This window comes from Puma concolor, chromosome D2, assembly GCF_028749965.1.
Source record: "Puma concolor isolate L17-30 chromosome D2, mPumCon1.1.hap2, whole genome shotgun sequence".
Taxonomy (NCBI): domain Eukaryota; kingdom Metazoa; phylum Chordata; class Mammalia; order Carnivora; family Felidae; genus Puma; species Puma concolor.
In genome coordinates, this window is record NC_141677.1 from 49,006,197 (window position 1) to 49,029,067 (window position 22,871).

The window sequence follows — 22,871 nt, forward strand, 5'->3', positions numbered from 1 at the left end:
GTCACTTTAGAGTTTACATCACAGCTAATTACTTGAGTTTTTGTGTAGTACAAAGAATATCCAGTTACCTCAAATAGTTTTTAAATACACATTCCTTTTATAAATACCTAACTGTATAAGGCCAAATTTTCTTCATTTACTTCAGTTAAAAACAACAGAGATCTGAGATTGAATGTGCAAGCACATATGAGAATCCAGCTGTCTTCTATTAATTGGACAATAACTTTATAAATCCAAAAGATTTACAAAAATATAAAACTGTGTTACTCTGTGCACTTATTTTTCTTCAGAAAGATAGTTATTTTCATGGAAATGTTATTTATATTAACTGGGCTTATTATTCTAATTGAATTAAGAGATTCATATTGTAAACATTTTTTTTTAAGTTTTATTTTGAGAGAGGGAGAGCACATGAGTGGGGGTGGGGAAGGCTGAGAGAGAGAGAAAGAGAGAGAGAGAGAATCCCAAGCAGGCTCTGTGCTATTCATGCAGAGCCTGGCGTGAGGCTTGATCCTGTGAACCATGAGATCATGACCTGAGCCCAGATCAAAAGTCAGACGCTTAGCCAACTGAGCCACCCAGGTGCCCCTGTTTTAATTTGTAATGTGGAAAATATAAATATATATAACCCACATACTCAAAATGTTAGGAGTCTTCAGTAACTTACATTGTAAAGGTGCCCTAAGACTAAAAAGTTGGAGACCTGTGTGTATACTTTTTCTCCTCACTGTCCCACCGTGATTGCTGCACCTCCTGGCATGCTATCTTTATTCCAGGGTGACTGAGGAAAGGAGGAATGCTGGAGAAAGGAGCAATGGCTATATCAGGAAAGCAAAATGTTCTCCCAGAAAACCTCAAATTTAATGTCTATGGAGAACTTTCTTACATATTTAGCCTTAACTGCAAAAGAGAGTGAGAGAGTGAGAAAGTGAGAGCTTTGGGTTGGGTCCATTCCTGCTCGGAACAAATTTGTTCTGTTGGCAGGGATGAGTATTGGGTAGATACATAGTTATCTGTTACACAGAGTGTTTTTGTTTTGTTTTGTTTTTTCCTTGTTTGTTTCTTGTGTTTTTAATCACTGGTCCTGGTCAGAGTTTCAGGGAAGCTCCCACATGAAGTTTAATTGTTTGACTCCTTTATACAAAATCCTTAAAACTTGCTTAGACATCTCACCTCATTGTCTTCTTGTTAATTCTTGGCTTCTACTTTCTAGGGCGTATTTGGTCTCTGTGGGCTCTGCATCTCTGTTCTACCCTCAAGGTACATGCTATTGGAGCCACACATGGACTTGGAAAACGCCATTGACAGGACTGATTAAGTTGTGAAATGTCCCTTATTCTTCAACAGAGCTTCTCTTTATCTTTGTGATTTGGTAACATCTTACATTAATAAAACTTCTCTTTCTCACACCCTCAGACTCCTTTCCCAGTGTATGTATCAGTCAGTTTCCTGATTGATTTATTTGTATTAACTCAGTTGTGAGCTCACTGCCATATTGTATGCAGAAATTCACTTTTATATTAGTCATGGTTTGCTTTTTAAAAAAATGAATCCAAAGCATAAGAGACTCTTAAAAACTGAGAACAAACTGAGGGTAGATGGGGGGTGGGAGGGAGGGGAGGGTGGGTGATGGGTATTGAAGAGGGCACCTTTTGGGATGAGCACTGGGTGTTGTATGGAAACCAATTTGACAGTAAATTTCATATTTAAAAAAACTGAAAAAAAATGATATTGTTATACTTCAATTAAAAAAATGAATCATAGCCTTTATGGATTATGCTGGCCCAGGATTTGGAATGAAATTTGCATCTTAAAGTGTAGTCTGGGGACCAGTAGCATGGGAGTCACCTGAGAACTTATGGAAATGCAGAATCTCAACCCACCTCGAACCTAACAAATCACAATCTGCATTTTTACTAAAGTCCTTAAATGATTCAAGTGCACAAAGTTTCAGAAGCTCTGGTCTAAGGGAGACCACAAATGAGAAGAGGATATGGAACTGTGTTCTGAGGAGCTCTTGCTTAACGTAGGCAAAAAGAGCCCACCAGAGACACATGGAGAGGAGAGAAGGCCAGGGGAGCGGGTGGTATCACAGTGTGGCATCACCTGGTGCCTTCTCGGAGGAAAGAAGGTAACAGTTTTTGCTACCAGCAGTGAGGCTTTTCTCTCTCCCAGGATTACAACGTGGTGGACCCATTAAGTGGTGACTAAGCATATTAAAGATTTATAAAAATAGTTTGCTGAAGTCTGTATCACTTGGGCATTGAAGCTTAGTTTTGGCTTAAACCGGAATGGAACTCTTTTTCTCTTTGGTATGCCTAATTCCCGTTCTTAACATTGATGTTTGGTAAACTTTACTTCTTTTTATTCCGAAGCGTACCATTGTACCCTGCTATAATTCATGGATGTGCTTTTTAACGTTCTTAAAAATGTTTTTGTTCATTTTCCCCCCGGTTGTATATTTCTCATCAAAACACAATTTCAAAGCAGTTCTGTGGTGACATCGTCATTAGAACAGGCCTAGGAGCGAGATTCATTTTTGTCCGTGTTTTGTGCCTAATATGGTTGTTTGCATGTGGTAGTCGCATGGTAAATAAGTATGGAATGAATGAGTCACTGGTTTGAATGCATGCTGGGATTTGCTTCCTGAAAAATAGTTCTGTTATGGTCCTGAACTTCTTAGATTTTCAGTAAGTCCGAATAAATGTAGCAGCATTTAAGGGAAATTACAATGGTCTGTTGGAACTGAATTGTTAATCTGCCAGGCAGTGGAGAAGCAATTCTAAATATTGACAGAATTCAGTCTTTAAAACATCTGTATCTGCTGGGGCTGGTTAAGTTGTTTGATTTTTACCAGTGTAAAATATTGAATTGTTCTTTTTTTTTTTTTTTAACTTTTTATAAGCCTTTTAAAAAATATTTACTTAAATTCAGGTTAGTTGAATTGTTCTAACAAGGGAAACAGGGCACAGGCTTATATCATTAAATTTATTTCTCAAGTTCATAAGGTAATAAGCAACTTTTCGATCTCAGTCTGGATTTATAAAGTTACCTAGCTTAACAGTGAGACCCACCCTAATAACCCTGTCTATGGAATGGTAAGTGTCAAAAAAAGTCAGTCAAAAAAAAGTGTCAAAAAAAGGAATTACTGCTTTTCTTAGTACCTCAGAACGTCTTTGTGGATTTCCAGGTAGTGTTAAATTGGCCATTTCTTGAAAGGTAGTGGGTAATGTCATAGCAGTTGTATTGGTTTTCTGTACCGATAATCCAGGACGTGTGGTATCTTTGTTTTAGTTTAGTAAACTAAATTAACATTTAGTGGTAAATTGCCAGTAGATGAGCCTCTAAGCCTGGATTCACAGCAGTGCCCTGTGTTTGTCCATAGTACATTCTTGACTCATGAATGAAACTTGAATGGTTACAGATTTACCTGTTCTGTGGACAGACTCTCCATTCCCCGTGAGTGAAGGCGTGAATAAGATGAATGAATGAAATTCCTAATTCATCTGGTCTCTTAGAAATAGTCTTTGGTGACATTGCCAACACTTTAACCATACTTTATAATTTTGTTCTTTTCTTTTGTAACTATCTGATTGACTTGCTTAAGACCAAGAAACATTCCATTGAGGCTATGCACTTAGTAACAGTGTCTGTATTGTATTATACTCAAGAGTTTGAACTTCTGTTTTCACTCAGATTTATAAAATAAGAAAAGAATATATAGAAAATAATCAAAAAATTGCACATTTACATTGCTGTGAAGACAAGACAACATTGTCAAAACAAGCGCCAGCTGGCAGGCCACTTGGGAGCTCTTGAAATGTTTCTGTGCTAACATTTTAGGGATGTTGAGTGTTCAAAAGCCAAGTGTATACCAAAGTCAAGGCAGTATGTAATTTGGTGGGTTGAGGGAAAGGGGAAAGTTAACACTTTCTTGATTGCTAGTTCTCTTTTAGCGGAGCCTTGGTGGCATGGAATCTACTCTTTCAAAGCAGTTTTAGATCTACTGGCTCCTTTGTACTTCTGACTGACCAAAAGAATTTTACCTGCTAATTGTGTCTCAGCCTTTTCTAGTCTTCCCTATGGTTATTGTGAAATGTGAGATGAATAGAGAATATGTAATCTTAAAAATGGAAATGAGATAATCTCTTCCATTAATAGTTTTTTTGTTTTGTTTTATTTTACTCATTTGGGCTTAGAGCAAGGCCAGTAGGAATCAAGAAGAGTTACTTTCTTATTTTTAGAAAATCAGACTTACATTTGGAATGTTCACTGATTTTTTTTTTTTTTTTTAAAGAAAATGATAGTGTGGAAGATTACTATACTCATTTGCTGTGGCTGCTATAACAAAATCACCACGGAGTGAGTGCTTAAGCAACAGGAGTTAATTTTCTCATGGTTCTAGAGGCTAGAAGTCCAAGATTAAGGTGTCAGCAGGTTTGGTTTCATCTGAGGCCTCTCTCCTTGGCGTGCAGATGGCCGCCCCTGCCTTCTCCCATGTCTTCACCTGGTATTCTCTCTGTGTGTACCTTTGTCCGAATTTCAGCTTCTTTAGAAGAACACCATTCATATTGGGTCAAGTCCCACCCTGATTACCTCATTTTAACATAATTACCTCTTTAAAGACCCTATCTCCAAATACAGTCACCTTCTGAGTACTAGGGGTTAGAACTTCAACATACGGATTTGGGGGGACACAATACAATCCAGTGAATAGCAGTTCTGTGTCGGGGAGGTCATTTTCAAGGGAGAAAGATAAGGTAGGTTATTCAAGAATTCGAAGTGAAAATGAAGAGAACCTAAACCTAAAGCATTGACAGTAGAAATGCAAATGAGTTGGAGACTGAGACATTACAGAGGAAGAATTTGTTATAAGACTTTGTGACTAAAGATGGAGGAGGCTAGCATGATTCTCAGATTTCTCTAACCCAGGAGGAGAAACAGGCTTGAGGGAACAGATGTGAGTGGTGGGATGTCCCTTTTGAGTACTCAACACTTGACAGCCAGACAACCTGGGTGGTGTCAGCTGTCCTGCTTTCTTCTTCCTCATCCTACAGTGGCTCCTCATAGCATGGACCACATCACAGTAAACTGAACATGCTATTTCTCACCTCTGAACCTCCATTCGAATGTGCCTTAAGACACTTGTAGCCCTCTTATTTTTTGTTAATTCCAAATTCCTGTTCTTGGTAACTTAAGTTCCTTTAGGGCAGGGACTATTGTTTTATTCATTTTTGCTGGCACATAGTACTTTACGCTCAGCAAATTCTAGTTGAGGGAATGATTGCCAGGATTATTATGATTAATGGTCTGTGCACATTTTAATCACCTATTTCATTTTCTTGATACTTAACACCTGTTTGGTTTTCTTGCAGAATGAGAAGACTTTGGGACATTCCATGAGTCATTCAAGTAACATTTCTAAGGTAGAGTGCCAGAAGTATGTTATTTTCATGATTTGGGGTTTTGGTTTGGTTTCTCCTAGCTTAAATGTGATTATACTCCTTTCTTTTCAAGATGCAGAGTTATTTACACAGTTCTTAGTCTGCTCTAGGACCATACAACAAGGTGTGTGGCAGTTATGTTTTTCTAGTGAGGCGATTCTGAATGTGTGTTACGGTTAGTGACTAATAGGAGAAAAAACTATTTCTCCCAGGAAAATCATTTACTCTCAGGTAAAAAAAAAAAAAAAAAAAAAATCTCAGAGAGTCACCAGAAAATCTGTCCCCTCAATTAGGAGCACATTTGATCTTAACAAATAGCCAACTCTGGTGACTTAAATAATTATGGATTTATGTGGTTCTAATTGTGTCTGGAGATAGGTGGTCCAAGGCTGATGTAGTTGTTCAAAAATGTCAGTGATTCAGGAATTTTCTGTCCTCTCCGTGCCACCTTCTTGGCACATTGTCGTCATCCTTATGCTTTCTATTACCTCATGGCCTCAAGATCGGAGTTGGACCTCCAGGTACCACGGCTGTGGCCTTGGCAGGAATGAGAAAAATGATGAAGGATGGAGGGGTCTGTCAGCTGAGAGTGACCCTTTTCAGCAGGAAGTGCTTTCCCAGAAGCCCTAGCCAACTGCCTGACGTGTGCTTACATTTCACTGCCCAGAACCGGATCCAGAGCCACCTCAAGTTGGAAAGTGGCTAGGAAAATGAGGGCTGACAGGGTGAATTGGCCATCCTACAGCACCTGGCACACCTGTGGTGTAGTCGCTCGACTAGCCTGTCAGGAGCATGTCAGCTGCTGTGGGGTGACCCAGGAGCCAGCGGACAGTGTCTCACACTCAGCAACCTTGTTTGCATGCCCTGCTCATCTTGGCCCATCCTGGGCTCTGGCCAACCTGTTGTCCATGCAGTATGTCCTTGTAGGCTCCTTGAAGAGATGGGCCTTCTGCCCATGTCTGTGTCAGCTGACCAGACACTGGCACAGATCGTCACAGGAAGATCTGAACAATGTGACAGATCCTCTTCTGCTGTCTGCAGCCTCCCAAGTAGTCAGAAATGAACACATTATATGCCATTTTAATTTACAAACTATATACCTATTCTCACTCGTATCACCCCCTTTTTAAAAGTAAAAGTAGAATCTAGCAAATCCTTTGAGACAATTAGTCTGTTCTTAGGCATATTTCTGACCTCACCATATATCATTCATCCACTTCATGATGCATAAAAAGTAGGGGCGACTGGGTGGCTTGGTTGGTTAAGCGTCCGACTTCGGCTCAGGTCATGATCTCACAGTCCGTGAGCTCGAGCCCCGCATTGGGGTCTGTGCTGACAGCTCAGAGCCTGGAGCCTGTTTCAGATTCTGTGTCTCCCTCTCTCTCTGCCCCTCCCCTGTTCATGCTCTGTCTCTCTCTGTCTCAAAAATAAATAAAACGTTAAAAAAAAATTAAAAAAAAAAGTAAAGTCCATAAGCTCTATGTGATATCGAAGGCCGTTTAGAGTACTCCTTGGTGCGTTCCTGACCTGACCTTCCCCGCAGAACAGTCATTCAAAAGCCACAGGCTTCATCCACCTCACATGAATACCTTTCAGTGAATCCTTCTTGTTCCAACCTCCATTTCTTTTCTTCTGTTTGTTCAGCTAGGAATGTGGGAGTTAATAGAACTGTACAGTGGTAGATTATTACTGTCTGAGTGAGATGGCAAGTTTTGCCTTACCACTTTTTTTTTTAACGTTTATTTATTTTTGAGAGAGTGCAAGCAGGGGAGGGGCAGAGAGAAAGGGAGACACCGAATCTGAAGCAGGCTCCAGGCTCCAAGCTGTCAGCACAGAGCCCGATGCGGCGCTTGAACTCATGAACTGCAGGATCATGACCTGAGCCGAAGTCGGATGCTTAACCGATGAAGCCACCCGGGCGCCCCATTGCCCTACCACTTTTGAAGGTGCTGCCCAATGTTTAAGCACTGAGAAAAGTAAGAAGATGCAAATCCAGATGGCCTGTCTGGTTAAGTTGAATGTAACATTATTATTATTATTATTATTATTATTATTATTATTATTTTATTTGAGGGAGAGTAGGGGAGGGGCAGAGAGAGAGAGAGAGAGAGAGAGAATAATCTTAAGCAGGCTTCACGCTCAGTGCATAGCCTGACATGGGACTTGATCCCACAACCCAGGGATCATGTCCAGAATTAAAAAAAACAGAGTTAAAGTGTGGAGCAGAGATTTGTTTTTGTTTTTTGTTTTTTTTTTTTTCAATATATGAAATTTATTGTCAAATTGGTTTCCTGGAGCAGAGTTTTCTGCCACAGAGGAGGGCCAAGAAGTTGTGGGCCTCTTCCATTTTCAAAGTAGAGGTTCCTGCACGCTGGAAATCCTGGTTCCTCCAGGAAAATCGCTGGAGAGGTGTGTGCACACATTGCTTCCCGGTGAGCCATCAGCCTGAAATTTTGTTGCAAAATGTACCCTCTGTAATAAGAAAGTTGTGTGATGTAGAGTTGTTAGGCATGAACCAGATACATGGTGCTGGGGGAGGGAGGGCAGGACTGCTCTGAAAGATAACTTTGTTTTTGAAACTGCATTTCTTTCTTGCAGTATTTATAAAATGAGCCTGTTGTTCGCGGCCCCTTTAGGCCATGGCGCATAAAACTCCATCTTCAGTGTAGCAGACATACTCAAGCAGATACTTAGTACCCTTGACATAGAAGATACAAACAAGGGTTAGAACACAGACATGTTTTATGCTGCCTGGAATCTCCCTTGTGTCTCTCAGGAGACATTTTCTGTTGACTCAGCCTCCAGCTGGGTTCAGCACTGGTTTGTGCTAAGGGTCGTCAGTCACCTGCAGAGCGCATTATGCTCATGCAGTTTACCGCTTACAGGTAACTGAAGTTACTTGAAGTTAGAAGTTGAGAGCAGGTAAAAATAAACCTTCTGCCTGTCTCTTTGTATCCCAGCTAGATAGATTTTGTTACAGAGTGATTTGTTACAGAGTGATTTGTTACAGGGGGTGTTTCAGTGTTTGTTGGAGGCACCCCATGTTTTCTTGAAGCCTCAGAAACCTAACTCCCCTTACAGGAAACAGGAAGGTTAGATGGGATGTGTGAGAGGCAGCTAGGTGGCTCATCTGTTTTTAAAATGGGCATCCAAGTGTGATCCTCTTAGAGAGTTAATTAAGGAAGAATATTGAGACATTTAAGCAGTTTCGATCACAGAGGCTTTACCCAGTACTTGGTTTTGTACCAATGGTAATGACGTTAAGTGGGTATCATTTATTGATTCTAAGTGCAAGTTTTCATGAAATTTGTTATCTCATCCTAGTGGCCCATCCTGACCCCCTAAGTGGTCCCCTAGTCACCTTTCCCTGTTTTCAACAGAGCACCTGTCACTCACTGCCTGAGTTTTTATTGGTGTTGTTTGTTTGTTTGTTTACTGTTGCCCCTTTGCCCCACAAGTAAGTTCCATGAGGCTAGGGTTATATCTTGTTTACCCGTAAAACTTCAGAGCCCTGGAGTTGCTTAGTACATGTTTGTTGAGCAAATGTTTGCATAGCGTTGTGCTAGACATTATGTCTATCCCATCGTTCTCTCCATCGTCACAGCCGTGTCCTGGGCCAAGCCTCCTGGATTACTGCAGTAGCTTTCTAAGAATCTGCCTGAATTCCTGCAGCCTCCCAAATCAGCCACCACCCAGCAACTAGGTAAATAGAATCCTGATGCTTCTCTTGTTAAGCCTTCAGTGGCTTCTTACTGCATTTAGAATAGGATTCAAACCCTCTACTTTGATGTGCCACATCTAAGGTGATCTGGTCCTGGCCACTTGCAAACTCATTCATTTAAAGCACTTATCATAGTTTATAATGATATTGTAGCAATGTGTAGCAAATCATTTTTTTTTTTTAAAGAAGTAGTAGAATTGCCCCCTAGTAAAAGACCTGTTCTGTTGACCGAGTGCCTAGAGAAGCTGAGGTAGGGTGAGACCCCGAAGGCATGCTTGTGGAAAGAGGGGCACTTGAATGCAGCTCTCCATGCAGCCTCACCCTGACCTTTGTCCTGCTGAGGGGTCCTAGGGTGTGGGCCAGCACGGTTCCCCAGGCATGAGCCATCTACACCCCACCCTCACCCTGTGCACTACCTGTGCTGTTTGCATAATCATTTTCTTTAAACGGGCTTACTGTATTTAATTACGTTGTGTATCACTGTATGGTATCTGAAATCACGTTTTTGATTTGCTAGTTTTCTGATGTGAAATTAAAAGGTAGCTATGAAAAATATGTTCTTCAGTATGTCAACTAAACTCTTATTCTGTCACCCACCACTTCTCCTGATTCTGCCCTTTGTGAATTAGCGCTGTGACAGACAAGGGGATTTGGGAGGCCATGTGGTGAGGGAGAAGGGAGGGTGGAGGGGGGTGTCTGTGCTGCAGGAATGTGATGTGCAGCACCTGGCTGTCAGATGGCCCTCACTCCCAGGGTAATTTGGAGCTCGGGCTGGTGAAGGGAATGCGGCGAGGTACAGAATACAGCCTCGGAGTGAGTGGTGATTGCTTGTGGCACATCAGGGTGAAGTGATACGCTTCCCTGTTCAGGGGAATTGTACCACAATTGCCCCCTGCCTAAAGGCTGTCTCCTCACCCGGCATAGGGTATCCTTGGCATGAAGTGTCCTCATCTGTAACATAGACAAGGGGGCCCAGTGCAGCATATGTGAGGATTACATGAGTTCACACTTGTCCCACACTTAACTCTATGCCTGATGTTGTGCTCTGAATGCTGAACCAAACAGAGAAGAGAGGAATAAGCAGACCTCCATAAAGTACCTGGCAGATGAAGCAAATTATTATGAAGGTAAAAGACAAGGGGCTGAGGTAGGGAATAACAAAGAACCAAAGTTTAGAAGGGCTGCTTGGGAGAGGTGTAGCTCAGGAGGAGGCACATAAGGCAGAACATAAACAGTGAAAAGGAGCCAGCCAGGATAGGATTAAACTGTTGAAAACTGGTTGTCCCCTCCTTGGGAAATCCGGGACATGAGGCATATATACTGGGAGTGATGACTGTTATAGTTGCCCAATTGCAGGGTGCCTGTAAACTGTGGGGCCATGTTGGCTGGGGCCAACACTGAGGACCACTGTACGTTGCCCTAAAATCCTTTAGAAGAAGGTTGGAATTCCCTGTGGGATGCTTGAACTCAGTACCACTAGAATTTTTTTTTTAATGTTGATTTTAGAGAGAAAGAGAAAGAGACAGAGTACAGGCATGCGCAGGGGAGCATCAGAGAGAGAGGGAGAGAGAGAATCCTAGGTCGCCTTCTTACTGTTGGTACGGAGCCTGATGTGAAGCTGCTTCCCACCATCTGTGATAGATCATGACCTGAGCTGAAATCAAGAGGCAGATGCCTACCCAACTGAGCTACACCCAGGCGCCCCTGGAGTTTTTTTTTAGATACCAGGAATTTGCTTAGGTCAGGCTCATCCTAAGGGCTGGACTTTCTAGAGCCTCTGCTCAGGCCTCTCATAACACCCAGATATGGCATTAATTTACAATGAGAGAAGCATTCTCATTTGACCCTGGGAATAGGACTTGGTCCAGGTGACACAATTTCTTAAGCAAGTTCATGATTGGTAGCACTTACAGGAAGATGGCAGTGGTAAGCTAGATCTGTATCATGAAGCCTGGAGCATGGGTATTGTCCTCTCTGCAGCCAGGCAGCTAGTCTTACTAGGCTGACATTGCTGAAGGCTGGTACCTAGTAGAATATTTTAGAGCTCTGCATAATTTTATTCAGATACCATGAGCATTATGTGCCTCTGGTTGATCAAATGTTCCTGGGTAGAAGTCAGACTGGACATGTGTAACAAGCCCTTCAAATTATTGCTGTTCTGTTTTTTTGGCAAGCAAATCTCAGTGAATTTAAGCATTAGCTCTCCTAGATCTCTCGAGTATTTTCTAGTTTTGACTGCCATCAGATAGGAATGAGTTATAGGAGGATGTCGTGTGTAGACGTAAATACAGCCCTAGGAGGGAGGCCACACACTGTGCTATGGTTGTCAAGACCAGTGTCTGCTTCTCTGTGCTTCTGAGTGCAAAGTTGATTGGAGACAGACTTAGGTTGCTCAGACTTACAGGTTAAGTACAAGGCAAAATATGCCTTTCCTAATTTATTCTGAAGAAAACATTTATCCCAAAGACAAGATACTTACTTTCCTGTGGCAGGAGCAGGGGGATGACTTGGAGGAGTTGAGTGCCATCATCAACACAGTGTAGCCTCACTTGGGATCCTGATGGAGCGTCATGGGCAGTGTTTTGCTATTGGCTCCCCTTTTGCAGAGACCATATTTGCATTTATTGTTTTCTTCTGACTGGTTACAGTTTAGTTTTGGGCTACAGCTTGGTCTCCAGTGGTTTCCTTTCAAAATTTGGTTCCGAGTCTTCTTGTGGGGGGAAAAGGCAGGGTTAAAACCAGTGTCGAATAACACCAGCAGGTTATTTATTTGCCTTTTCACTCTTACTCTCTCATGAATGCACAGTGGAGCTTCCAGCACAAGAGATGGCATCTTCTCTCAGACACTAGTGGAATATGTGCTGGTGGCCTTGTGGCTTAAGGTCTTCAAGTATAGTAAAGATTGATTGATGTCACCCACATAAACACAAGCTCTTTGGGGACCTCAGTAATTTTTTAGAGCATAAAGGGGTCCTAAGACCAACAAGTTTGAGAACCTGTTTTACACCTACGAATAGGCAGTCAGTCCAGAGTGTACTTGTTTTATTCATTCAGCTGTACGTGAACACCTACTGTGTGCCAGGCACTACACTAGGCTAAATAGCAGCAGCTTCTGAGTTAGCATATTATTACAGAAACATCTTTTTATGAACCTTGATAACTGCTATGACAGAATTGAACCAGGGTAACAAGTACAGTAAAAACCACTTTTTGAGGAGCAACCTGTGGAGGGGCCAGTCACGCAGCGTGAGGTGTTGGAGTGGCCCCAGGAGGGGCAAGGGGGGAGGGTGGAGTGCTGGGTGACCCAGTACCATGATTTTGGATCTTTATATGGTTATACTTGTACGTTCTGGGAATGTGAAACCATCTTTGCTTAGAAATCATTGCCATCTGCGTAGTTTATTGAAAGCAAGCTATATTTGTAAGGTTCCCAACAGTAGCTGGAAGCCTACTTTAGGAGATGAGCCATGAGAAGGTTCCTTCAGCTGTTGCTTTGCCTCTGACAGTACTGTGATGTATGCCCCTCATTGTGCTGGGGACGTAGTAGTATTCACGTAGTTCTAACTCTCTCTAAAAGGGCACCGAAGAAAAGAATTCAGTGTTAGTGTTACTTGCTAGGCAGTGCTGAGAGTCGTTTATAATGGAACTCATTTTAGAATTCAGTAGTTTTTAGTGCACACTCTCCTCCATGAATCCTATATTGTATATATTCTATATTTACTTTCTTAGTGGTCAGTTTTAATTAATTGCCATTGTGAAAGCTTGTTCTTGGCACAGCCCTTCATCAAGAGTCAACATGTATTTATCAGAGCAGCCACAGAACTGGCCTCTCCTTCACTGGTAGCTCATTTTTGCAGTTGAATACAACTGGGTATTTATTTATAGAAATCAGAGTCTGTTATAAGGAAGCATTTGTTTTCACAGAGCAACTTCTGTGCTGAGCAGAAAGTTTACTGAAATGCAGTTGCAGCCTGTACTGCAGAGTACAAACACCAAGTGAGACTCTATTTGGCTTTATTATGTGAAGTCAGGCCTGCTGAGGTGGCAGTAAGGGACAGATTATTATCTCGTGGTTTGAGAGGGAGTGAGGATGGGCAGTAGCCTTTAGTAACGTACCGAGCAATAAGTGAACGTAAGCTGGTCTGGTAAGCACGATTTCTAAAATGCCCCATCCTAATGTCCAGAACCCGTGAATCATGAGACGTCATTCCCACGATGTTATATTGTATGAGTGGAATCATGTGAGCTCTTAAAAGCAGAGTACTTTCTCTGGCTGGTGGCAGAAGAGGACACGAGAGATTAGAAGTAAGAGTGGACTTGAACATGGGAGGGATCGATGGGGCCTGCAGGTGGCCCCCAACTTGGGACAGCCTGCAGGGAACTGGATCTTGCCAACAATGAATGAATGTGAAGTGTATTCTTCCCCAGGGCCTCCAGAAAGGTGGGAGGCCCTGAGCAGAGGCCCGTCACACTGTGTGCCAGATTATAAATTCGTGTGGTTTTAAGCCACTAAGTTTGTGGCAATTTGTTACACAGCAATAGAAACCTAACACAGCTGGCAAATGCTGTCCTTGTAAAGGAAAGCCCCTCTCTCTTGGGTGCTGTCAGAGCCCTCACCTCTGAAATCTCTGTGCTGATGGTATAAATTGCTCTCTTGATTAGCCATCTTCTTCTCTAACTTGTTTTGATATTTTGTATTTTCTTTGTGGAAATACAGTAATGACTTCAAATTATTTTGACCATGATCCTTGGTAAGAAATAGTTTTCACATTGAAACTCAGTTCACTCACAAACACAACTGAAAGACAAATTTCCTCCAAAAGACTTCATCCTTGTGATGTCAGATGCATTCTGACATCTTCTATTTTATTTCGTTTTTTAAAAATGTAGATTATGACTCACTAGACCAGTTTCTTTACTGGTTTTCCCAGAGTTGGAAATCGATACAGTTGGTTGTGCTTCTGTAGTTTTATTTTACTTCTTAAACTTTTAATCACATGTTATTTTTTAAAAATCAATTTGTAGTTAGGAAATACCTACTGATGGTAAAAGTGGTGTCATGGTTGGGAAGGGTCTCCATTGAAGTACTTGTTTCTCCTGCCCAGGGTCCCTGGTCTCCTTCCACATGTCAGAGCAAACCACTGTTAGGAGCCATGAAGTGTGCACCCTTCCCCTGATAAATAGTCTGCATAGGCCCACACACAAAGCATGGCCCTCCCCTCTGCCCATTCCCTCCTTGTGCCCAGTATGGACTCCGCTCCAAGCCCAGGGGCACTGAGGTTATGGCAGGCGACTGTTCCCACAAACAATGCTGAGCAAACCTCTCTGTTTATATGTGTGAGGATGGATTCCTGAAAGGAGAATTGCTGGGCCCAAGTGAACGTGCATTTGTAATTTAGAATCTAATTGCCACATTGCTATCTTGTGAAGTTTAGCCGTTTGCTTTCCCACCGGCGGTGTATAAGCATGGCTGTTCTCCCACACTTTTGCCAACACAGGTATTCTGTGATTTAAAAAACAGACTTTTGTTGTTGATAGTACATTTTGTTATAGTTTTAATTTGTATTTCTCACTGTAAGAGAGGGTAAGGTAAGCATCTTTTTATGTTTTAAGAGCCGTCTGTACTTTCCCAATTTTTTCTGTTAAGTTTGAGGTAAATTGTAAATAGGGGCCTTACTTGTCTCTTACCCTCCTTTACCCAGTCTTTCTTCAAATTGCTCCTGGCTTAATATCAAATGAACCTAGAGGCTTCTGGGTGGCTCGGTCAGTTAAGTGGCTGACTCTTGATCTTGGCTCAGGTCATGGTTTCATGATTTGTGGGATGGAGTCCTGAGTCGGGCTGTGTGCTGACAGCAGATTCTCTCTACCCCTCTCCCCCGCTCAGGATTCTCTCCCTGTCTCCCTCTCTCTCTCCGTCTCTCTGTCTCTCTCTCCCTCTCTCTGCCCCTCTCCCTTTGCCCTTCTTCCACTCTCTCAAAATATAAATAAATAAACTTAAAAAAAAAAAAAAAAGCAAATGAACCCAACCAGACCATTTCTTGTGGCCCTGTACCTGTTGATGTAAATCAGAGAGTGAATTTACTTTTGTTAGGAGCCTGAGACCTCAGATGTTTAAAAGAAGCTTTGCTGATAAAAGAAGGCCCAGTGGAAGTTTGCAGCAGAGAAGAAAGAGGAGGTGGCAGAGAAGGGGGTTGGGAAGCAACCTAGTGGAAGGAGCGAGGGAAGGAAGTGAAGCAGGAGAGCCGGGAAAGGTACGGCTGGTGTCTTGCAGAGGGAAAGTCCCTCTGATGTAAAATTGTTAAGTTCCTGCCACGGACTGAGAAGTGTACTCGCTGAGTCTGCCCTTTGAATGGCAGTAAGTTCTAGCAAAAAGAAACAGGGAGAATGAAGTGCCAGCTTCTACTGAGGCTACATGGGAAGTTTTCTTTTGGTTGTTTCTGACAGCCTTGATGAAATCATTTAAAACAGTGAGTTATATGATAGGGAAGGGCAACCACTGAGTGACTTGAGTAGTGCAAAACAAATTGTCTAAAATTGTCATTCCTGGGGCGCCTGGGTGGCACAGTCGGTTAAGCGTCCGACTTCAGCCAGGTCACGATCTCGCAGTCCGTGAGTTCAAGCCCCGCGTTGGGCTCTGGGCTGATGGCTCAGAGCCTGGAGCCTGTTTCCGATTCTGTGTCTCCCTCTCTCTCTGCCCCTCCCCCGTTCATGCTCTGTCTCTCTCTGTCCCAAAAATAAATAAACGTTGAAAAAAAAAAATTTAAAATTGTCATTCCTAAGAAATAAAATCAACTGGGAATGGAATCTCTATGTAATCCAGAGGTTTATTTTGTGTAGTTGATTATGACATCTTAAGAAGAGGGGTTTTTATGAAATTTTTTTTGTGGTGAGATTGCTTTACATTTTTTTTTCTTTTCTTTCTCCAAAATCTGTTTATTGGGATAGTTTCCCATTCATGTTGATTCAGGGTGCTTTCAGTGCTGCTTCCGTCTGAAGGAGTGTCCTTCTGTGAGCCTTGCTGATCCTCTGTGGGCTGGCACAGGACGGTGGAGCAACCCACACACAACACCCACTTTGCACGTGTCTGAACACATGGTGATTTTGTAGCACCCTGGGCACCTCACGTCCAGGAAGTAGGAGCTGGGGCTCTGCACCAGGCACTTCTTGTGCTTCCTCTTGTCTTCTGAGGGCGGATGCAGGAGGCCCTTCGCCGAGGGGCCTGTTCTCCGGGGCAGGTCATCACTGCAGGAAGCTGTTTTACACTCCTTTCCATGACCACAAAGTCTCTTGTTTGAGGACCGACAGAGAGCTCCAGGAGCACGTGGCTTTCATTTTGTTGACACGTAATTTTCTCATTATGAACATTTACACATACTTTCATCAACAGCAGTCCTGTGTGGTCTGATCTTGTGGAGGAGAAAGGGTGTTCTCCTTTTCCCTTAAGGTGAGTGCTGTTGCCCCATAACCTCCCCCATGCCACCAGCCTGCTGCCTCGGGAAGAGTGAAAGAGCTGTCCAGGGGACTGCCAGCCCCTTGACTTACCTTGACTCCCCCGGTTGGACCCTGGCACTGTATTTGAACTGTATTTGTAGGCTTCCTTTTGTCCTTGCTGTTGACAATCAGTCCAGCCTTTGAAATCCTCATTGGTAGCTTGATAGATATTTTATTCAGCTGGATACCAGCTACGAGTTAAGCTCTGTAAAGTTGTTGATGCTATGCTTTGGTGATTGTTTTACACGAGGACTGGTCCTGAGCTTCAACAGGTGCTCCTCTTCAGCTGATAACAGCCGGAACCTCTTATGGAAGCTCTCATGGCCCCACGAATCTTGCTAGTTTTCTCATTCAGCTGGCATAAGGCATTTGTTGGTTTGTATTCATATAAAACAGCAGTAAGTAGATAGTTAAAATTTCCTTGAAAATCATGATCTAATAAGAGAAAAATTTTCTCTGTACTTGGGAGGCTTGTTGAGGCTTGGACATTTATCAGCTTGCTGAAAAGTGTCTCATGATATTTTTTGTGGCATTGGAGAGAATGAAATGAGGACAGGGGCCCAGACAGAGGATGCTGAGCCTGTTCCTGTTTCCCAGATAAGCAGACAAGGGTCTTGGGACCTTGTCACCATCTCATAGGTGTGACGCTCTGCTCTAAGTACAGACGTGACTGTGTGCATTCCCAGGAGTCCACCTGAGACACGAAATTCGTGGGGAAGTGATCCCAGGTCCTGTTGTGTGTGCGGACTGTCTGGCTGCCTACTTGGTGCAGGCCTTGTTCTCCTCTGAGGCTCTTCGCCCCTGCCTCCAAGCACTCCCCCGTTGCAGGTGTGTAATGATGCAATCACCACCCAGACTTCCCTTTTGGACATGGATCACTTGAATTCAGAGCAGGAATGAGAGGCCATTTTCCCTTGATTTCAGCTTCCTGTCTGAGACCCATCTCTTCCCAGGACGCTGAATATTTTCCACATTTAGTTAGAACATGTGGATACTTTGGTGACTCAGAAGATGTGCTAGTTGAGTAACACTGCATGATTTTAGCATATACATGCTGTATGATATCATGTAACTTCCTGGACCAGGTTTCAGGCTGAGCTGGATTTGAAGTGACATTTAATTCTCTTGCTCAGGAGCAGGAATAGTGGTCCATTGAAGCCCTCAATCAGAGTGCCAGTCCTGGCTCTCTTCGGGTGGGTGCATTTGCTGGAGAAGGCGGATGGGGAGAGCTTCTGGACAGTGGTGCTGCCTGTCTTGGTGGCTGGCCCGTGGCAGGGGTTCTGTAACTTGAGTGCCAGGATGAGAGCACACCCGTGGAGATCGCACTTAGCAAGAGTGGAGGCTAAGCCTCAGCCGGGGAATTGTGGGCCAAAGTGGGGCTCTTCAAAACAAGGAGCAGTACTGAAGGCTACGTGGGGGGCCTGGGGAAGGTAGGGAGGTGATGTGGGCTTGCTCTTGGTAATGGACTCATAGTACTGTTTTCATGTGGCTGTTTGGGTTGTGTTGTGTGGGGCACATGCTCACTCAGGCTGACTGTCTGAGGAGGGAGGAACACATTTATGTGAATATGTATGGTGCTCTGAGGGCTGTAGGAACGCAGGAATTGGCAGTCTAGAGAAGGCAAGGACCACACAGAGGTTGTAGGAGGCTGGGGGACCCTTTAGCAGTGGCTCTGCTTCCTCAGCTCAGGTACACCCTTATATTCTTGTTCCTCTCCTTCCACTTCTCTTCTTATTATGGTGCTTTCTCACCTTCCTAGAGCTCTTGTCTCATTTTGGGTTATTCACAGCCCCTCAGTACTCCTGGTCTATGCCATGACTTTGTGCTATACGTTCTTTCAAATTTAAGTTTTCTTATTTTTCTTAATTCCCAATCCCATGACTAGGACTCTTGGGAGCCTTCTGTGCTCAGCCCCCTTCTGGGCCCTGGGTTGAGCTATGGATTGGTGGCTCTGTGGTTAGCTAGTCTCTTTTTTGTGTAAAGAGCTCTGATAGGGTAGGAAGGTTTCATGGACCCAGTGTGAGGTGAGTAGTAGAGAGCACTCACAGCCTGCTACCCTTGATTAGGCTCATCCCCAGAACCAGGTTAAATAAAGAGTGCCAGGTGGGAAAGGTGAGCACTGGCATTGTCGGCACCTCACATTTCTTTTGCATTTGCGTATACCATCTAGTACTTGGTTCCTCCCTCCCTCCCTCCCTCCTTCCCTTCCGTCTCCCTTCCCCCTCTCCCCCCACCTCATGCCCAGCCTGGGGCTTGAACTCACAACCCTGAGATCAAGAGTCACATGCTCTACCTGCTGAGCCAGCCAGGAGCCCCTCTGTCTAGTACTTGGTTTCTTGATTTATGTATGAACTAATTAAATTTAGATGCTCAGGAAATAAAGGACCACTGAATCTGCAGGAGATCGGTATTACTGCTCTGAAGTCTTAAATATTTCTTGGCTACACTTTGACCCACATAAAGGGAAAGAGTGCTGTTTGATTTGTTTGGTCTCAACTCATAGGGACCTAATGGATGTTATTCACCGAACAGTAGGAAGGGCAGATGTTCTTAGATTCTCCGTCCATTGCCGTTCAGAAGGGGATGGTGTTCACTGTCCCCTTTACTCTCCTCTGAAACTGACTGGAGGTGTGTCGTTGCAGGCTGGGGGTTCTTCGTTGGCGTCGGCTCCAGTGTCCGCCTTCTCTCGCACTTCTGTCACGCCATCCAATCAGGACATCTGCAGGTAACGCTCTGCTTCAGATGTTGCCGTGGTTCACATGACATCCCAGAAATAAGCATTAGTGCCTGTAGGTTCTCGATTTTCCATTTGCTTGGTCAGAATGCCTTTGCTCTAAACAGCTGGCCCAATTTTATGTGCTGTTTGCTCACCAAGTTACCACATGAGTCTCATTTCTTCACTTTGATGTCTATTCTCTTTTAAGATTGTTTTTTACTTTCTGTGCTTTTATTCCACTGTTCTCTGCATGCAGTTCCAGTGCAGTGTGTTCTGAGTGTTGTCACCAAAGTCCCGTGCAGTCTGCCGTTGTCTTGAAAGCTCCTCAATGCCAGAGTTCTCTGACACAAGGGCTCACTGTGACAGTTATCTGTAAAGACACATTGTCAAAGAGAAATTCCTGTGGTTCAGAATGGACCCAGGCCTTGAAGCCTGCTGACAATACCAAAGCCAGAAGAATACTAAAGTTCTCAAAATCCCTAAACGATGTGGGTGAGAAGCCCCAGAACACTTCGGAAAGTTTTGACTATGTGGAAAGAACTCGCTCCGAAGGGAAATTGATACTCCCTCAAGATCCAGGTCTCAGGATTAACAGGTTCCATCAGAAGGAGAAAAAAGCGCAGCATCACAAACCTCTTGGCAGTTCCAAACATTCTTGCGTTTCATCCCTTTCTGCCAACCGTTCAGTTGCCTCAGAGGTGGAAGCTGGCAAGGGGGGCATCCACGTCCCTCTTTTGGAAGAGAGAGCGGATGCTGAAGCTGTGTCCAGGAGCCGGCGACTGCTCCGGTACCTGTTCTCGCTCTCGCACGGCTCGAGCGCCAGCAGCCTGCACAGGTTCCATGAGCTGGAGGGCTGTGCCGCGCCCCTGCACACCGCCAAGTCCTCCAGCGGGCTGGCAGGGAGCATGGGCTTCTGCTCCGATGAAATGGGAGACGACGATGTCTTTGAGGACAGCGCATCTGCAAAATGGAAGAACAAGGTCCTGCGGGCACCCCTCTGCTCAGTGGAGAAGGACAGTGACCTGGATTGTCCTTCTCCCCCCTCTGAAAAATGCCCCCCCATATCTCCTGTATCCACATCAGGGGATGCCTGCAGGTTGGTTTGCCAAGAACCATCATTCTGGCCATCTCTGCTCCCCATACCTCTGTGGCCTCATCTTGCTTTAATATGTGAAGTTTCAGGAAAATGAAGTAATGGGTGGTTATAGACAATTGTGGGTTAATAATTTTCTCCAGAAGAATGGAGTATTGGTATCATTTGAAAAACCATTTTTATGACATGGGTCCCAAGGTAGTTTCACAGATGATAAAAGAGGGAGAAGCTACACATATTAAAGGCCAAGCTGACTCTTCTCAACCAAAACTAAGTAGACTTTGCTTAAGGAGATTGGAAGAAAGAAAATAGTGTCTCCAGTTTTCCAGCTTGATGATCTAGACGTTAAGCCTTGGCGGCCCCTCCCAGCCTCATTTTTGCCCTTTGTTCCACTTGCAACACAGTGTGCATGGGAAGAGGCCGTTCTTCAGTACCATCTGCCTTCCTTCTTTTTAACTTGGATGCAGCCACCTCTGCCCTCATCCTTTCTCCACTTCCGCCCTTTGTCTTCCTGTGTGCAAGCATCCTTGTCTGGCCTCCGGAACCTTTCAGAATTTGCTTTTTGTCACCAGGCTCATACTTTCCCCATTCTAGCCTTTCCCTAGGCGCCCCTTCTCCAGGCCAGCTGGTACATTTCTAACAGCTGTCTCCGAAACCTCTCTCACAGAAACAAAGTGCTGAGAGTCTGGCCAGGGCCAGGACCTGGCTGCCCCCAGGTCAGGTGTCCCTACCTGCTCTCCAGCTGTTGGAAGAGACCCTTCTATTTCTCACAAGTCTAAGTTCTTTGAGGTTAGTAGCTATATCCTCTTGTGTGCACCCTTAGAAGCCATGAATGGTTTAAAATTCTCATTTCCTCAAAAAAGAAATAAAATTGCAGCCCCTTATCATGGGGTTTTTGGGTCCAAGAGAGGTTCTGTGTTTTCTCTGTTTACTCTCTGAGGGAGGACGGAGACGTGTAGTTGTGTGTGAAGGTGAAATTAGTGATTATAGATAAAAAGCAGATTTATCATCTTTTTAAGTCACCAGTAATTTTGGAAGGTAGAGTGCTGGTTTTGTTTCACACAGAAATTTTTTCCCCTGATTATTTTAACATGTTCTGAAAGATGCTTCCATGTTGCCTTAAATTCGTCTTTCAGTGACATTTTTAAATCTTCCCAAAAATGACTGCTTTGTCATTTCTTATATCATTTTTTCCTCTCTGATGCCAAATGCCATCCAGACTTTCCATGTTGGTACGGTAAGCTAGAAGCTCTTAGCTTGTAGTAATCGTTCTCATCCGTGTCTGTGCGTTTTTGTGCTTGTAGTCGTTTCTGTGATGTTTGTCGCTGAAAGTTTTCTTTGGGGGGGGATTGACCTTCCCCCGAAGCGTCCTCTTCCCCTGTCGTGTGGCCCTCCCGGTAATGACTGGCCTTCCTTTGCTGCAGGATCTGCCACTGTGAAGGGGATGACGAGAGCCCTCTGATCACCCCCTGCCGCTGCACAGGGAGCCTCCACTTCGTGCACCAGACCTGCCTGCAACAGTGGATCAAGAGCTCCGACACGCGCTGCTGTGAGCTCTGCAAGTACGAGTTCATCATGGAGGTCAAGCTGAAGCCTTTGAGAAAAGTACGTGTGAGGACACGTTCAGAAGTGCTCTCGCCTTGCTGAGACGAGGGCCCTGGGAAGAGTTAGCACCTTGGACTGGATGAAGCCGTAGCTTGCTTGTGTTCATTTCTGTAAGAAGTGGGGGCTGTGCATACATTCGTGCTACAGAGGTCATCGTTTCCGTTTCTGATTTCCCACTCCCTCCTCTCAGGAAGAAGCTCTTTCTGACCATTCAGTCCTAATGTGTTTTTCCGTCAAACTAAGACTGGTTGCTTATCTGTGTCAGTCATTTGGCCCTTGGCCACAGACTGTTTTGTGACATCTTAGCAGTTAACTTTGTACATATTGACTGCTCACGTCTTGCCTCTGAGTAGGACTGTACATCAGACATCAACTAGTATCTCTCCCTGACACAGAGTACATAATGAAATAGTAAATTTGTATATATTGTGATAAATATTTGCTAGTTGGCAGGGTGAGGGTGGATGGGAAAGGAAAGGAACCCCAGGCCTTACATAAAATGCACCTCTCTTTAGGCCCCAGGTCACTGCCCCCTCTGAGCGAGCCTGATCTGGCAGCTGCCGCCCGTGTAATGGTTTTCAGTGTGTCTTTCTGTGTGCCAGCATACAAGGTTTTGTTTGGAAGAATGAAAGACTTGTTCTTATCTCGGAATCTCAATATGTCAGTTCAAGGAAAATCACATGATCAAATCGAAACACCTGACAGTGCGAAGGGAACGAAGATTAAGTCGCGGCGGAGCATGTCCAACAGTTCAAGGAGGAAGCATTGGTTGTGGGCTGGAGCGCTGGGGGAGGGGAGCGG

The 22,871-nt window shown here is 44.1% G+C and overlaps 1 protein-coding gene across 15 annotated transcripts in view; it reads left to right on the forward strand.

Moving 5' to 3' along the window:
- Positions 1 to 22,871, forward strand: part of MARCHF8 (membrane associated ring-CH-type finger 8) — a 127,144-nt gene that overhangs the window by 98,570 nt on the left and 5,703 nt on the right. For 14 of the 15 annotated variants that reach the window (XM_086680274.1, XM_086680280.1, XM_086680279.1 and 11 more), the window contains 4 exons: positions 5,376 to 5,426; positions 19,299 to 19,381; positions 19,629 to 20,468; positions 21,890 to 22,070. In XM_086680274.1, the coding sequence (XP_086536400.1) occupies positions 5,376 to 5,426; positions 19,299 to 19,381; positions 19,629 to 20,468; positions 21,890 to 22,070 (1,155 nt within the window). The remainder of the gene's footprint in view (positions 1 to 5,375; positions 5,427 to 19,298; positions 19,382 to 19,628; positions 20,469 to 21,889; positions 22,071 to 22,871) is intronic. The other variant, XM_025917993.2, reaches the window with a different exon arrangement.